This window comes from Scyliorhinus torazame, chromosome 12 (assembly GCF_047496885.1).
Source record: "Scyliorhinus torazame isolate Kashiwa2021f chromosome 12, sScyTor2.1, whole genome shotgun sequence".
Lineage (NCBI taxonomy): Eukaryota > Metazoa > Chordata > Chondrichthyes > Carcharhiniformes > Scyliorhinidae > Scyliorhinus > Scyliorhinus torazame.
Window position 1 is genome coordinate 219,689,635 of NC_092718.1, and position 13,968 is coordinate 219,703,602.

The window sequence follows — 13,968 nt, forward strand, 5'->3', positions numbered from 1 at the left end:
TGATGGGACAGGTTTTGGTTGCTAAATTTGCCGATGACACAAATATAAGTAGGAAAGTAAGTTGTGAGGAGGTCATAAGGAGGCTACATATAGGTCGGTTAGGCCTTTGGTGCCCCGCCAGCTGGCGCGGAAATGACTTTGCCGTGCGGCGTATGCGCGGGAGCGCAAGCGGCCACTCACGGCATCCCCGCGCGTGCGCAGTGGAGGGAGTCTCTTCCGCCTCCGCTATAGAGGAGACCATGGCGAAGGCGGAAGGAAAAGAGTGTCCCCACGGCACAGGCCCGCCCGCGGATCGGTGGGCCCCGATCGCGGGCCAGGCCACCGTGAGGGCACCCCCCGGGGCCAGATCGCCCCGCGGCCCCCCCCAGGACCCCGGAGCCCGCCCGCGCCGCCTTGTCCCGCCGGTAAGAGAGGTGGTGTGATTCTCGCCGGCGGGTCAGGCATTCCAGCAGCGGGACTTCGGCCCATCGCGGGCTGGAGAATCGCCGGGGGGGGGGGGCGCCAATCGGCGCGGCGCGATTCCCGCCCCTGCCGAATATCCGGTGGGATTCACGCCAGCCCCCCGGCGATTCTCCGACCCGGCGGGGGGGTCAGAGAATCCCGCCCAGGGTCTGTACTTTACACCAAGTGAGTGGAGGAAATTAAAAGGGAAAAAATAAAGGACAAGAGTTAACTCAACAAGGCCAGAATAATGAGAATTCCTGATAACCAGGCCGCCACAAATGTCACACGATCCAGAGAGAGAGGTTGTGGGAAATGAATGAGTGACCCCTGGACGCATCTTACACCAGCATCACTGAGCTCAAAGACTGGGTGTCGGGGACAGAATGTGCAGGAGATCAGATGTGACTGGCTATCTACAATTGAAGCTGTGTATTAAGAACTAACTGATGTCTGCTTCTCTGCTGGCAGTGGTGGGGGTGGGGCGGGGTCTGCAGCCTGCCTCACACTTTGCACCCAGGGCATTTTGTTCCCATTCATTCCCAGGATGAGGGCTTCACTGGCCAGGCCAGGATTTATTGCCCATCGCTGATTGCCCTCGAGACCGCTGCAGCCCCCGTGGTGTAGGTACACCCACAGTGCTGTTAGCGAGGGAGTACCGGGATTTTGACCCAGCGACAGTGAGGGAACAGACGATATATGGTGGTGTTCCTGGGGGGCGGGGAGGGGGCGGGTGGGGGCAGGTGTCTGCTGCTCTTGTCCTTCTAAGTGGTGGAGGTCGTGGGTTCGGAAGGAGCCTTGGTGAGTTCCCGCAGTGCATTTTTTGATGGTGCACGCGGCTGCCAGTGTACACCGGCGGTGGAGGGAGTGAATGTTGAAGTTAGTGGGTGTGGTGTCAGTTAAACGGGGCTGCTTTGTCCTGGATGGTGTGGACCTTCTTGAGCGTTGCTGGAGCTGCGCTCACCCAGGCAAGTCGAGAGTATTCCATCTCACTCCTGACTTGTGCCTTGTAGATGGTGGACAGGCTTTGGAGGGTCAGGAGGCGAGTTACCCGCCGCAGGATTCCTAGCCTATGACCTGCCCTGGTAGCTACAATATTAATGTGGCTAGTCCAGTTCAGTTTCTGATCAATGGTAACCCCCAGAATATTGATAGTGGCGGATTCAGTGATGGCAATGCCATTGAATGCCAAGGGATGATGGTGAACTTCTCTCTTGTTGGAGATGGTCATTGCCTGGCATTTGTGTGGCATGAATGTTACTTGATGCCCAATACAGGATATCCACTCCAAAATCTGCCCCAGGTGCAGCCATGAAATGACCAATAATGATGTTTAGTTTCCCCCACACGCTTCCTGCTGGAGGCACGATCTGAGATAGGGATTCAATACCTTGGGCACTTGTCATGTCAACTAAGTGGCCATTGTTCTTGTGTGAATCCAGTTGAGAGATCACAGCGAAGTGCTGTGTGGGCTGTCACGGGGTCACTGAGCTCATTGCCGATCTTGTCTGCGAACTTGGTGCTCAGTGAAGCTGAGCCTCAGCCAGTTTTCTCTGGAGGCAATGGGGGGAAATCAGGAAAAAGATTCCGGAGAAAACAGTCAAAGCCTCTATTGAGCGGGAAGGACACTCGGTTGATTTGGACTCGGTGCCTTGTTCCAGAATGTGCTGCCTGTCGCTGTTCGTTCACACGGTCTTTACCTCTTTTGAGTCTAATTGACATGCAGGCTGGGGCCCGAGGCGCTGATTGCCAAATGGAGCTCCGCCAGGGTCCCGCAGAAATCGGAGAAGGGTTAGGAGAGCAGGACTGAAACAAGAAGTGACAGAGGCTGAGACTGTCAAATTGACCCGGTCCGATGAAGTTCAAAGTGAAACAAAAAAAATCTAAAACTCTGGTGGCTGAATGAATTTGGAACAATCTTTGTTTTGTGCCTGTTTCTGTTCTGGAGGCCGGCTTACTCTTGTGGACTGTGCCAATGCACAGGCTGCTGTCCAGGACCCTACCCACGTGTGTGCTTGGAGGCCAGCAGGGAGGCAAACTCTTCATGTTTCTGTGCTTTTGGAAGCTTTGACCATTAACATTCCCGGTGCAAAAGCAGATTGTACAGAGCGTGGGAACAGAACGTTTCCTCTGTGGCTCTGGGACAGATATCCCACACGGAGTGGAACTCATCAACACACGTCCCCTGTAATCCACACTTCAGTCACAGATACTGTTAGTGATCAGGAGATCGATCATTTTCTTGCCCCTTTAATGCTCCACATTAGATTCAGTGACTCAGGCCAGTTGTATTTCTCATCCACCTGTCATAAACCTGTAAGTTCCAACAAACCTGACGTAAATAACTCTTCCTTATTTCAGGTACGTCACTGATGCCACTGTGGTACTTTTCATCGCTTTCCTCATGTTCATCATTCCATCACAGAAACCAAACTTAACACCCTGGAAACGGACCAAGACAGTCTCAAGTGACAGCATGCGAGGTATGTGTCCAGGACAGGTACACACGGGGTTAGGTACAGAGTAAAGCTCCCTCTACACTGTCCCCATCAAACACTCCCAGGACAGGTACAGCACGGGGTTAGATACAGAGTAAAGCTCCCCCTACACTGTCCCCATCAAACACTCCCAGGACAGGGACAGCACGGGGTTAGATACAGAGTAAAGCTCCCTCTACACTGTCCCCATCAAACACTCCCAGGACAGGTACACATGGGGTTAGATACAGAGTAAAGCTCCCTCTACACTGTCCCCATCAAACACTCCCAGGACAGGTACAGCAGGGTGTTAGATACAGAGTAAAGCTCCCTCTACACTGTCCCCATCAAACACTCCCAGGACAGGTACAGCACGGGGTTAGATACAGACTAAAGCTCCCTCTACACTGTCCCCATCAAACACTCCCAGGACAGGTACAGCACGGGGTTAGATACAGAGTAAAGCTCCCTCTACACTGTCCCGATCAAACACTCCCAGGACAGGGACAGCACGGGGTTAGATACAGAGTAAAACTCCCTCTACACTGTCCCCATCAAACACTCCCAGGACAGGTACAGCACAGGGTTAGATACTGAGTAAAGCTCCCTCTACACTGTCCCCATCAAACACTCCCAGGACAGCGACACCACGGGGTGAGATACAGAGTAAAGCTCCCTCTACACTGTCCCCATCATACACTCCCAGGACAGGTACAGCATGGGGTTAGATACAGAGTAAAGCTCCCTCTACACTGTCCCCATCAAACACTCCCAGGACAGGTACAGCACGGGGTTAGATAGAGAGTAAAGCTCCCTCTACACTGTCCCCATCAAACACTCACAGGACAGGTACAGCACGGGGTTAGATACAGAGTAAAGCTCCCTCTACACTGTGCCCATAAACAATCCCAGGACAGGTACAGCACGGGGTTAGATACAGAGTAAAGCTCCCTCTACACTGTCCCCATCAAACACTCCCAGGACAGGTACAGCATGGGGTTAGATACAGAGTAAAGCTCCCTCGACACTGTGCCCATCCAACACTCCCAGGACAGGTACAGCATGGGGTTAGATACAGAGTAAAGCTCCCTCTACACTGTGCCCATCCAACACTCGTAGGACAGGTACAGCACGGGGTTAGATACAGAGTAACGCTCCCTCCACACAGTCCCCATCAAACACTCCCAGGACAGGTACAGCACGGGGTTAGATAGAGAGTAAAGCTCCCTCTACACTGTCCCCATCAAACACTCCCAGGACAGGTACAGCACGGGGTTAGATACAGAGTAAAGCTCCCTCTACACTGACCCCATCAAACACTCCCAGGACAGGTACAGCACGGGGTTAGATACAGACTAACGCTCCCTCCACACAGTCCCCATCAAACACTCCCAGGACAGGTACAGCACGGGGTTAGATAGAGAGTAAAGCTCCCTCTACACTGTCCCCATCAAACACTCCCAGGACAGGTACACACGGGGTTAGGTACAGAGTAAAGCTCCCTCTACACTGTCCCCACCAAACACTCCCAGGACAGGTGCAGCACGGGGTTAGATACAGAGTAAAGCTCCCTCTACACTGTCCCCATCAAACACTCACAGGACAGGTACAGCACGGGGTTAGATACAGAGTAAAGCTCCCTCTACACTGTGCCCATAAACAAACCCAGGACAGGTACAGCACGGGGTTAGATACAGAGTTAAGGTCCCGCGGCACTGTCCCCATCAAACACTCCCAGGACAGGTACAGCACGGGGTTAGATACAGAGTAAAGCTCCCTCTACACTGTCCCCATCAAACACTCCCAGGACAGGTACAGCATGGGGTTAGATACAGAGTAACGCTCCCTCTTCACTGTGCCCATCCAACACTCGTAGGACAGGTACAGCACGGGGTTAGATACAGAGTAAAGCTCCCTCTACACTGTCCCCATCAAACACTCCCATGACAGGTACAGCACGGGGTTAGATACAGAGTAAAGCTCCCTCTACACTGTCCCCATCAAACACTCCCAGGACAGGTACAGCACGGGGTTAGATACAGAGTAAAGCTCCCTCTACACTGTCCCCATCAAACACTCCCAGGACAGGTACAGCACGGGGTTAGATACAGAGTAAAGCTCTCTCTACACTGTCCCCATCAAACACTCCCAGGACAGGTACAGCACGGGGTTAGATACAGAGTAAAGCTCCCTCTACACTGTCCCCATCAAACACTCCCAGGACAGGTACAGCACGGGGTTAGATACAGAGCAACGCTCCCTCCACACTGTCCCCATCAAACACTCCCAGGACAGGTACAGCACGGGGTTAGATACAGAGTAAAGCTCCCTCTACACTGTCCCCATCAAACACTCCCAGGACAGGTACAGCACGGGGTTAGATACAGAGTAACGCTCCCTCCACACAGTCCCCATCAAACACTCCCAGGACAGGTACAGCACGGGGTTAGATACAGAGTAAAGCTCCCTCTACACTGTCCCCATCAAACACTCCCAGGACAGGTACAGCACGGGGTTAGATACAGAGTAACGCTCCCTCCACACAGTCCCCATCAAACACTCCCAGGACAGGTACAGCACGGGGTTAGATAGAGAGTAAAGCTCCCTCTACACTGTCCCCATCAAACACTCCCAGGACAGGTACACACGGGGTTAGGTACAGAGTAAAGCTCCCTCTACACTGTCCCCATCAAACACTCCACGGACAGGTACAGCACGGGGTTAGATACAGAGTAAAGCTCCCTCTACACTGTCCCCATCAAACACTCCCAGGACAGGTACAGCAGGGGTTAGATACAGAGTAAAGCTCCCTCTACACTGTCCCCATCAAACACTCCCAGAACTGGTACAGCACGGGGTTAGATAGAGAGTAAAGCTCCCTCTACACTGTGCCCATAAACAAACCCAGGACAGGTACAGCACGGGGTTAGATACAGAGTTAAGGTCCCGCGGCACTGTCCCCATCAAACACTCCCAGGACAGGTACAGCATGGGGTTAGATACAGAGTAACGCTCCCTCTTCACTGTGCCCATCCAACACCCGTAGGACAGGTACAGCACAGGGTTAGATACAGAGTAAAGCTCCCTCTACACTGTCCCCATCAAACACTCCCAGGACAGGTACAGCACGGGGTTAGATACAGATTAAAGCTCCCTCTACACTGTCCCCATCAAACACTCCCAGGACAGGTGCAGCACGGGGTTAGATACAGAGTAAAGCTCCCTCTACACTGTCCCCATCAAACACTCCCAGGACAGGGACAGCACGGGGTTAGATACAGAGTAAAGCTCCCTCTACACTGTCCCCATCAAACACTCCCAGGACAGGTACAGCACGGGGTTAGATACAGAGTAATGCTCCCTCCACACTGTCCCCATCAAACACTCCCAGGACAGGTACACACGGGGTTAGGTACAGAGTAAAGCTCCCTCTACACTGTCCCCATCAAACACTACCAGGACAGGTACAGCACGGGGTTAGATACAGAGTAAAGCTCCCTCTACACTGTCCCCATCAAACACTCCCAGGACAGGTACAGCAGGGGTTAGATACAGAGTAAAGCTCCCTCTACACTGTCCCCATCAAACACTCCCAGGACAGGTACAGCACGGGGTTAGATAGAGAGTAAAGCTCCCTCTACACTGTCCCCATCAAACACTCACAGGACAGGTACAGCACGGGGTTAGATACAGAGTAAAGCTCCCTCTACACTGTGCCCATAAACAATCCCAGGACAGGTACAGCACGGGGTTAGATACAGAGTTAAGGTCCCGCGGCACTGTCCCCATCAAACACTCACAGGACAGGTACAGCACGGGGTTAGATACAGAGTAAAGCTCCCTCTACACTGTCCCCATCAAACACTCCCAGGACAGGTACAGCACAGGGTTAGATACTGAGTAAAGCTCCCTCTACACTGTCCCCATCAAACACTCCCAGGACAGGTACAGCACGGGGTTAGATATAGAGTAAAGCTCCCTCTACACTGTCCCCATAAACACTCCCAGGACAGGTACAGCACGGGGTTAGATACAGAGTTAGGGTCCCGCAGCACTGTCCCCATCAAACACTCCCAGGACAGGTACAGCACAGGGTTAGATACTGAGTAAAGCTCCCTCTACACTGTCCCCATCAAACACTCCCAGGACAGGTACAGCACGGGGTTAGATAGAGAGTAAAGCTCCCTCTACACTGTCCCCATCAAACACTCACAGGACAGGTACAGCACGGGGTTAGATACAGAGTAAAGCTCCCTCTACACTGTGCCCATAAACAATCCCAGGACAGGTACAGCACGGGGTTAGATACAGAGTAAAGCTCCCTCTACACTGTCCCCATCAAACACTCCCAGGACAGGTACAGCATGGGGTTAGATACAGAGTAAAGCTCCCTCGACACTGTGCCCATCCAACACTCCCAGGACAGGTACAGCATGGGGTTAGATACAGAGTAAAGCTCCCTCTACACTGTGCCCATCCAACACTCGTAGGACAGGTACAGCACGGGGTTAGATACAGAGTAACGCTCCCTCCACACAGTCCCCATCAAACACTCCCAGGACAGGTACAGCACGGGGTTAGATAGAGAGTAAAGCTCCCTCTACACTGTCCCCATCAAACACTCCCAGGACAGGTACAGCACGGGGTTAGATACAGAGTAAAGCTCCCTCTACACTGACCCCATCAAACACTCCCAGGACAGGTACAGCACGGGGTTAGATACAGACTAACGCTCCCTCCACACAGTCCCCATCAAACACTCCCAGGACAGGTACAGCACGGGGTTAGATAGAGAGTAAAGCTCCCTCTACACTGTCCCCATCAAACACTCCCAGGACAGGTACACACGGGGTTAGGTACAGAGTAAAGCTCCCTCTACACTGTCCCCACCAAACACTCCCAGGACAGGTGCAGCACGGGGTTAGATACAGAGTAAAGCTCCCTCTACACTGTCCCCATCAAACACTCACAGGACAGGTACAGCAGGGGTTAGATACAGAGTAAAGCTCCCTCTACACTGTCCCCATCAAACACTCCCAGAACTGGTACAGCACGGGGTTAGATAGAGAGTAAAGCTCCCTCTCCACTGTGCCCATAAACAAACCCAGGACAGGTACAGCACGGGGTTAGATACAGAGTTAAGGTCCCGCGGCACTGTCCCCATCAAACACTCCCAGGACAGGTACAGCATGGGGTTAGATACAGAGTAACGCTCCCTCTTCACTGTGCCCATCCAACACCCGTAGGACAGGTACAGCACAGGGTTAGATACAGAGTAAAGCTCCCTCTACACTGTCCCCATCAAACACTCCCAGGACAGGTACAGCACGGGGTTAGATACAGATTAAAGCTCCCTCTACACTGTCCCCATCAAACACTCCCAGGACAGGTGCAGCACGGGGTTAGATACAGAGTAAAGCTCCCTCTACACTGTCCCCATCAAACACTCCCAGGACAGGGACAGCACGGGGTTAGATACAGAGTAAAGCTCCCTCTACACTGTCCCCATCAAACACTCCCAGGACAGGTACAGCACGGGGTTAGATACAGAGTAATGCTCCCTCCACACTGTCCCCATCAAACACTCCCAGGACAGGTACACACGGGGTTAGGTACAGAGTAAAGCTCCCTCTACACTGTCCCCATCAAACACTACCAGGACAGGTACAGCACGGGGTTAGATACAGAGTAAAGCTCCCTCTACACTGTCCCCATCAAACACTCCCAGGACAGGTACAGCAGGGGTTAGATACAGAGTAAAGCTCCCTCTACACTGTCCCCATCAAACACTCCCAGGACAGGTACAGCACGGGGTTAGATAGAGAGTAAAGCTCCCTCTACACTGTCCCCATCAAACACTCACAGGACAGGTACAGCACGGGGTTAGATACAGAGTAAAGCTCCCTCTACACTGTGCCCATAAACAATCCCAGGACAGGTACAGCACGGGGTTAGATACAGAGTTAAGGTCCCGCGGCACTGTCCCCATCAAACACTCACAGGACAGGTACAGCACGGGGTTAGATACAGAGTAAAGCTCCCTCTACACTGTCCCCATCAAACACTCCCAGGACAGGTACAGCACAGGGTTAGATACTGAGTAAAGCTCCCTCTACACTGTCCCCATCAAACACTCCCAGGACAGGTACAGCACGGGGTTAGATATAGAGTAAAGCTCCCTCTACACTGTCCCCATAAACACTCCCAGGACAGGTACAGCACGGGGTTAGATACAGAGTTAGGGTCCCGCAGCACTGTCCCCATCAAACACTCCCAGGACAGGTACAGCACGGGGTTAGATACAGAGTAAAGCTCCCTCTACACTGTCCCCATCAAACACTCCCAGGACAGGTACAGCATGGGGTTAGATACAGAGTAACGCTCCCTCTTCACTGTGCCCATCCAACACTCGTAGGACAGGTACAGCACGGGGTTAGATACAGAGTAAAGCTCCCTCTACACTGTCCCCATCAAACACTCCCAGGACAGGTACAGCACGGGGTTAGATACAGATTAAAGCTCCCTCTACACTGTCCCCATCAAACACTCCCAGGACAGGTACAGCACGGGGTTAGATACAGAGTAAAGCTCCCTCTACACTGTCCCCATCAAACACTCCCAGGACAGGGACAGCACGGGGTTAGATACAGAGTAAAGCTCCCTCTACACTGTCCCCATCAAACACTCCCAGGACAGGTACAGCACGGGGTTAGATACAGAGTAACGCTCCCTCCACACAGTCCCCATCAAACACTCCCAGGACAGGTACAGCACGGGGTTAGATAGAGAGTAAAGCTCCCTCTACACTGTCCCCATCAAACACTCCCAGGACAGGTACACACGGGGTTAGGTACAGAGTAAAGCTCCCTCTACACTGTCCCCATCAAACACTACCAGGACAGGTACAGCACGGGGTTAGATACAGAGTAAAGCTCCCTCTACACTGTCCCCATCAAACACTCACAGGACAGGTCCAGCACGGGGTTAGATACAGAGTAAAGCTCCCTCTACACTGTGCCCATAAACAATCCCAGGACAGGTACAGCACGGGGTTAGATACAGAGTTAAGGTCCAGCGGCACTGTCCCCATCAAACACTCCCAGGACAGGTACAGCACGGGGTTAGATACAGAGTAAAGCTCCCTCTACACTGTCCCCATCAAACACTCACAGGACAGGTACAGCACGGGGTTAGATACAGAGTAAAGCTCCCTCTACACTGTCCCCATCAAACACTCCCAGGACAGGTACAGCACTGTATTAGATACAGAGTAAAGCTCCCTCTACACTGTCCCCATCAAACACTCCCAGGACAGGTACAGCACGGGGTTAGATATAGAGTAAAGCTCCCTCTACACTGTCCCCATCAAACACTCCCAGGACAGGTACAGCATGGGGTTAGATACAGAGTAAAGCTCCCTCTACACTGTGCCCATCCAACACTCGTAGGACAGGTACAGCACGGGGTTAGATACAGAGTAAAGCTCCCTCTACACTGTCCCCATCAAACACTCCCATGACAGGTACAGCACGGGGTTAGATACAGAGTAAAGCTCCCTCTACACTGTCCCCATCAAACACTCACAGGACAGGTACAGCACGGGGTTAGATACAGAGTAAAGCTCCCTCTACACTGTGCCCATAAACAATCCCAGGACAGGTACAGCACGGGGTTAGATACAGAGTAAAGCTCCCTCTACACTGTCCCCATCAAACACTCCCAGGACAGGTACAGCATGGGGTTAGATACAGAGTAAAGCTCCCTCGACACTGTGCCCATCCAACACTCCCAGGACAGGTACAGCATGGGGTTAGATACAGAGTAAAGCTCCCTCGACACTGTGCCCATCCAACACTCCCAGGACAGGTACAGCACGGGGTTAGATACAGAGTAACGCTCCCTCCACACAGTCCACAGTCCCCATCAAACACTCCCAGGACAGGTACAGCACGGGGTTAGATAGAGAGTAAAGCTCCCTCTACACTGTCCCCATCAAACACTCCCAGGACAGGTACAGCACGGGGTTAGATACAGAGTAAAGCTCCCTCTACACTGTCCCCATCAAACACTCCCAGGACAGGTACAGCACGGGGTTAGATACAGAGTAACGCTCCCTCCACACAGTCCCCATCAAACACTCCCAGGACAGGTACAGCACGGGGTTAGATAGAGAGTAAAGCTCCCTCTACACTGTCCCCATCAAACACTCCCAGGACAGGTACACACGGGGTTAGGTACAGAGTAAAGCTCCCTCTACACTGTCCCCACCAAACACTCCCAGGACAGGTGCAGCACGGGGTTAGATACAGAGTAAAGCTCCCTCTACACTGTCCCCATCAAACACTCCCAGGACAGATACAGCAGGGGTTAGATACAGAGTAAAGCTCCCTCTACACTGTCCCCATCAAACACTCACAGGACAGGTACAGCACGGGGTTAGATACAGAGTAAAGCTCCCTCTACACTGTGCCCATAAACAAACCCAGGACAGGTACAGCACGGGGTTAGATACAGAGTTAAGGTCCCGCGGCACTGTCCCCATCAAACACTCCCAGGACAGGTACAGCACGGGGTTAGATACAGAGTAAAGCTCCCTCTACACTGTCCCCATCAAACACTCCCAGGACAGGTACAGCATGGGGTTAGATACAGAGTAACGCTCCCTCTTCACTGTGCCCATCCAACACTCGTAGGACAGGTACAGCACGGGGTTAGATACAGAGTAAAGCTCCCTCTACACTGTCCCCATCAAACACTCCCATGACAGGTACAGCACGGGGTTAGATACAGAGTAAAGCTCCCTCTACACTGTCCCCATCAAACACTCCCAGGACAGGTACAGCACGGGGTTAGATACAGAGTAAAGCTCCCTCTACACTGTCCCCATCAAACACTCCCAGGACAGGTACAGCACGGGGTTAGATACAGAGTAAAGCTCTCTCTACACTGTCCCCATCAAACACTCCCAGGACAGGTACAGCACAGGGTTAGATACTGAGTAAAGCTCCCTCTACACTGTCCCCATCAAACACTCCCAGGACGGGTACAGCACGGGGTTAGATATAGAGTAAAGCTCCCTCTACACTGTCCCCATAAACACTCCCAGGACAGGTACAGCACGGGGTTAGATACAGAGTAAAGCTCCCTCTACACTGTCCCCATCAAACACTCCCAGGACAGGTACAGCACGGGGTTAGATACAGAGTAAAGCTCCCTCTACACTGTCCCCATCAAACACTCCCAGGACAGGTACAGCACGGGGTTAGATACAGAGTAAAGCTCCCTCTACACTGTCCCCATCAAACACTCCCAGGACAGGTACAGCACGGGGTTAGATACAGAGCAACGCTCCCTCCACACTGTCCCCATCAAACACTCCCAGGACAGGTACAGCACGGGGTTAGATACAGAGTAAAGCTCCCTCTACACTGTCCCCATCAAACACTCCCAGGACAGGTACAGCACGGGGTTAGATACAGAGTAACGCTCCCTCCACACAGTCCCCATCAAACACTCCCAGGACAGGTACAGCACGGGGTTAGATACAGAGTAAAGCTCCCTCTACACTGTCCCCATCAAACACTCCCAGGACAGGTACAGCACGGGGTTAGATACAGAGTAACGCTCCCTCCACACAGTCCCCATCAAACACTCCCAGGACAGGTACAGCACGGGGTTAGATAGAGAGTAAAGCTCCCTCTACACTGTCCCCATCAAACACTCCCAGGACAGGTACACACGGGGTTAGGTACAGAGTAAAGATCGCTCTACACTGTCCCCATCAAACACTCCACGGACAGGTACAGCACGGGGTTAGATACAGAGTAAAGCTCCCTCTACAGTGTCCCCATCAAACACTCCCAGGACAGGTACAGCAGGGGGTAGATACAGAGTAAAGCTCCCTCTACACTGTCCCCATCAAACACTCCCAGGACTGGTACAGCACGGGGTTAGATAGAGAGTAAAGCTCCCTCTACACTGTGCCCATAAACAAACCCAGGACAGGTACAGCACGGGGTTAGATACAGAGTTAAGGTCCCGCGGCACTGTCCCCATCAAACACTCCCAGGACAGGTACAGCACGGGGTTAGATACAGAGTAAAGCTCCCTCTACACTGTTCCCATCAAACACTCCCAGGACAGGTACAGCATGGGATTAGATACAGAGTAACGCTCCCTCTTCACTGTGCCCATCCAACACCCGTAGGACAGGTACAGCACAGGGTTAGATACAGAGTAAAGCTCCCTCTACACTGTCCCCATCAAACACTCCCAGGACAGGTACAGCACGGGGTTAGATACAGATTAAAGCTCCCTCTACACTGTCCCCATCAAACACTCCCAGGACAGGTGCAGCACGGGGTTAGATACAGAGTAAAGCTCCCTCTACACTGTCCCCATCAAACACTCCCAGGACAGGGACAGCACGGGGTTAGATACAGAGTAAAGCTCCCTCTACACTGTCCCCATCAAACACTCCCAGGACAGGTACAGCACGGGGTTAGATCCAGAGTAATGCTCCCTCCACACTGTCCCCATCAAACACTCCCAGGACAGGTACACACGGGGTTAGGTACAGAGTAAAGCTCCCTCTACACTGTCCCCATCAAACACTACCAGGACAGGTACAGCACGGGGTTAGATACAGAGTAAAGCTCCCTCTACACTGTCCCCATCAAACACTCCCAGGACAGGTACAGCAGGGGTTAGATACAGAGTAAAGCTCCCTCTACACTGTCCCCATCAAACACTCCCAGGACAGGTACAGCACGGGGTTAGATAGAGAGTAAAGCTCCCTCTACACTGTCCCCATCAAACACTCACAGGACAGGTACAGCACGGGGTTAGATACAGAGTAAAGCTCCCTCTACACTGTGCCCATAAACAATCCCAGGACAGGTACAGCACGGGGTTAGATACAGAGTTAAGGTCCCGCGGCACTGTCCCCATCAAACACTCACAGGACAGGTACAGCACGGGGTTAGATACAGAGTAAAGCTCCCTCTACACTGTCCCCATCAAACACTCCCAGGACAGGTACAGCACAGGG

The 13,968-nt window shown here is 52.7% G+C and overlaps 1 protein-coding gene across 5 annotated transcripts in view; it reads left to right on the plus strand.

Moving 5' to 3' along the window:
- Window positions 1-13,968, plus strand: part of LOC140387004 (Na(+)/citrate cotransporter-like) — a 176,107-nt gene that overhangs the window by 71,691 nt on the left and 90,448 nt on the right. For all 5 annotated transcript variants that reach the window (XM_072469980.1, XM_072469975.1, XM_072469979.1 and 2 more), the window contains one exon: window positions 2,803-2,924. In XM_072469980.1, coding sequence (XP_072326081.1) covers window positions 2,803-2,924 — 122 coding nt within the window. The remainder of the gene's footprint in view (window positions 1-2,802; window positions 2,925-13,968) is intronic.